The following is a 3,818-nucleotide window of genomic DNA, read 5'->3' on the forward strand; positions in this document are numbered from 1 at the left end:
TCTTGTAGTGACTGGAGATGACAGTCTCATAACCCAATTAGGTCTCAGATTTATTTTCAAATAGAAAAATCTGTAAATGCATAGATTTATAGATTATATATATCAAAGACATCTTATTACACAATAAAGGCAATTGGACTGTTATTTATTTGTTTGATAAAAAAAATTATTTATTTGTTGAATTTACACGTCAGTCATTAAATCTGGTTTTAATTTCGAGCGCCGTTCCTCCTCCCCGCCACACGGGGCAGCTGCGCGGTCCGAGAAACCCGCAGAGACGCGCTTCTTCTCCCCTTCCCTCCGCACCTCGATTCCTGGTCCCCGTCAGCATGGCGAGCCTGCAGGAGAAGTGTCCGGACAACGCGGGGCCCGCCGCTCCGACCCCGACCCCGACCCCGGTCCCGGTCCCGGCCCCGTGCGTCATCCCGGCGTTCGCGGAGGCCTGCGCGCTGCTGGACGCCCCCTACTCGTGCCTGGTGCTGGACGGCCACCGGAGACACGTGGCGCTGCCGCCCGTCTACCTGAGGAAGAAGAAGCGGGGGATCCGGGAGGAGCTGAGCGCCGAGCTGCTCAAGTATTCCGACAGGTGAGTAACTCGCAGGGAAACACGCTTCCGCTCACCTCCCGTCTGTGACCCCTGACCTCCGTCCTCACGCTGGCTTCTGTTGTCGTCGAAAGTCTGAAAAGAGAATGAGTGAGTGAAAGTGAGGTGATTGTCGTTGTGAAACACAGCACGCGTTTACGCGAAACGTGTCCTCTGCTTTTAACCATCACCCTGGGTGAGCAGTGTGCAGCCATGACAGGCGCCGGGGAGCAGTGTGTGGGGACGGTGCTCTGGCGATTCCTATTACGCGGGCCTTGCTTCCATATTCCAGATTTTTCGTAGAGCTTTGCTGGATTTCCTCTTACTCATTAAACAAAAACCTCGACATCTCCACTTTCACAAAGTCGTGTATGTCTGTGAACTTACAGGCACACAGTCTTTCAATTGCTGCAGCCAATCAATTGTGAAAATGTGAAATAATACAGCCGCTTGTCCACTCGCTGCGCGTTTGATTGTATTCAAAGGTGTGGTCGTCTAGGAGGTAAGAAAACAGACTCATAATTGGGAGGATGCGGGTTCGAATCCTGAACCGCCACGGTGCCACTGAGGTCCCCTTGATCAAAGCACCGTCCCCAGACACTGCTCACCCGGGCGCTTGTAATGGCTGCCCACTACTCACCAAGGGTGATGGTTAAAAGCAGAGGACACATTTCGTTTTGTCACTGTTCTGTGTTTCACAATGACACTTCACTTTCACTACTATCTACGGCTTTCACGAGTGTGAAAGTGCATGATTTGTTTACAATTTGACCCCAGTCAAAAGGCACTATATTAATATTTTTTTTAAAATCTTTCCCTGTCTTTCCATTTTAGACTTTTACTTTGAAATGATACATACTGTCAAAAGTGCAGCAAGTGCCTTAAATTTGAGGCAGTGTGTGTGTGTGTGTGTGTGTGTGTGTGTGTGTGTGTGTGTGAGTTCACATACTTGATTTTGTTAAAGTGGAGATTTCTCGGATGTTTGACCTGGGAATATTTCAGATACAGAACTCACTGCTAACTTTGCTGTTTATGATCTACACCCGAACCTGATGGTGCCCATTTTACTCGGGCTGCGCAAACTTTTTTTTGTTTCCTACATTTGCACAGAAATGACATTAATCATGAAAATATGCCTTAGAGAAATTGAAAAGTCATGGAAATTCTTTTGTAAATGTGTGTGAGGACCCTGTTGGTGTTTGATCGCGGCGCCTGTGTGTGTGTTAGTATGAAGGGTGTCCCTCTCGCGTTTGATGACATCAAAGTGGTCGGGCCACACGCAGACATTCTGGACGACCAGGGGTATGTCCACATGAACATCGAGGCCACGTTCGTGGTCTTCAAACCCAAGAGAGGACAGAAACTCAAGGTCTGTATGTGTGTATTTTTGCATGGCTATCAATCTGTTAAATAATTTTTTTATAATCTTGTGTCCTGATTGGTTCTCTCTCATAGGGCGTAGTCAACAAACTGGGCCAGACCCACGTGGGCTGCCTGGTGCACGGCTGCTTTAATGCCTCTGTGCTGAAGCCCGGTTCCCTAAGCGTGGAGGCATGGAGGGATTCAGGGTTAAAGGTCGGGGACGACCTGGAGTTTGAGGTGGCGAACCTGGACGCCGACGCAGCCGGGGTTCTCCTGATCCGGGGCCGTCTGACTAAGTCCAGGTACTGAGATTCTGCTGAATCAGGTTCTTCTAATACAGAAGTATTTAACATTAATACGAGTTCCCCGAGCCTGACTGGTCCTGCAGTGGCCAGAAATGCCGATATGTGTAAAGAGTGCTTTGGTCATTCTACTTCACGTTCACGTTGGAATTTGTCCCCTTATGACATCATAACGGGAAATGTCACCTCCCGTTTCTCATGCTTTGTCTGCCGTCATCTCTCCAGAAAATGTTGACAGGCTGGTTTAGTCGCCAACAATCTGAAAAATCTGTAGAATAACCGTGATTAATCATGATTACAATATTAAACGAAATTATCGGGATTATCATTTTGGCCATAATCGTCCAGCCCTAGTGGTGATGACGTCATTTCTGCGAATGCCCCCTCTACTTCTTTAGGCTGCGCTCCTCCCTGTCCCACCTCTTTCCTCTTCATTACCATTTAAAGCTACAGAAATGGGGAAATCTCATTGTGGGACCAAATTCTGCACCAAGGCTGAAATTCAGAAAGAGACTTCAGATACAGTAAAAAATATATATATTAATGTCATGGGACCTTAAAAACCTAAATATTGTAATAAAAAAGTAGTTTTGCTTCTGAAAATTTAAGGACCACTCATCTAATCCAGCACCTGCTGTTCTGTCTTCAGGATCGAGGAGCTCCTGTCTGCAGCAGAGGCTCCAGAACCAGTAGAACCACAGATAGAAACTGTCGAAGGCGTGAAGAAGCACAAGAAGAAAAAGGACAAAAGGCCGGAAAAGCACGAGCGACAGGAAGAGGAGGAACTGGCCGACTCAGGTCTGGAGGTCAGTCAGATGGACGAGTCGGTTGTCCAGGAGAAAAAGAAGAGGAAAAAGGAGAAGAGGCGGAAGGTGGAGGGCAGCGACTCCAGCGGATACCTCAGCGAAAAGAGCAGCAGGAAGAGGAAGGAGGTGGAGAGGGACGATGTGACCGACAATGCAGAAACACTGAACGTGAAGAAGAAGAAGAAGAAGTGTTAACATCTACCCAGTAAAAGACTTCTGGATGGGACCGTAACCCTGAACGTCCCTTTATTTGTCAGTGTTGTGTAATAAAAGGGTTTTGGCAGCAGGGGGCAGCATGGCATTTTAAACGGAAATGAGGTGGCGCTGCAGGATTTATTAGACTCCAGTCCTGCATCTTCTGTTCCTTCATCAGTGCTATGTTTGCATGGTTCTACCCAACATGTAAAAAAAAAAAAAAAATTGTGAAATATTTTTCCAAATATGTATAGGTTTCCAGGACATACATGTTTCCTCTCAAGAATGTGACTTTTGACAAAGAAAGGGACAGTGACTCTTTAATATATGAAAAATAAAAAAAAAAATCTGAGGTGCATTTGTGAGCTGCTTCATTCTAATATTAGTCTTATTTTTTTGTATGGTGCGTCCTAGAGGACATATTGTAATGGACAGCCTGAACCAAGTCTCTCTCCTGCTCTCTAGTGTTCGTGAGTTGGTGACAGTCAGCACCAACTCACATGTAATTACACATCAATAATCAATGAAATATTCTTTATGAAAGTCTTTGTGTATGTTGTTTAGAGAAGT

General features: G+C 46.3%; 1 protein-coding gene across 1 annotated transcript; it reads left to right on the top strand.

Annotated features, from left to right (window-relative positions):
• Positions 1 to 291: 291 nt before the first annotated feature.
• Positions 292 to 3,604, top strand: LOC114770495 (DNA-directed RNA polymerase I subunit RPA43-like). Its single transcript, XM_028964469.1, has 4 exons — positions 292 to 586; positions 1,811 to 1,952; positions 2,039 to 2,247; positions 2,897 to 3,604. Exons 1-4 carry the CDS (start codon positions 330 to 332, stop codon positions 3,246 to 3,248), a joined length of 960 nt encoding a protein of 319 aa, XP_028820302.1. The 5' UTR covers positions 292 to 329; the 3' UTR covers positions 3,249 to 3,604.
• Positions 3,605 to 3,818: the final 214 nt, after the last annotated feature.

Source organism: Denticeps clupeoides, chromosome 20 (assembly GCF_900700375.1).
Source record: "Denticeps clupeoides chromosome 20, fDenClu1.1, whole genome shotgun sequence".
Lineage (NCBI taxonomy): Eukaryota > Metazoa > Chordata > Actinopteri > Clupeiformes > Denticipitidae > Denticeps > Denticeps clupeoides.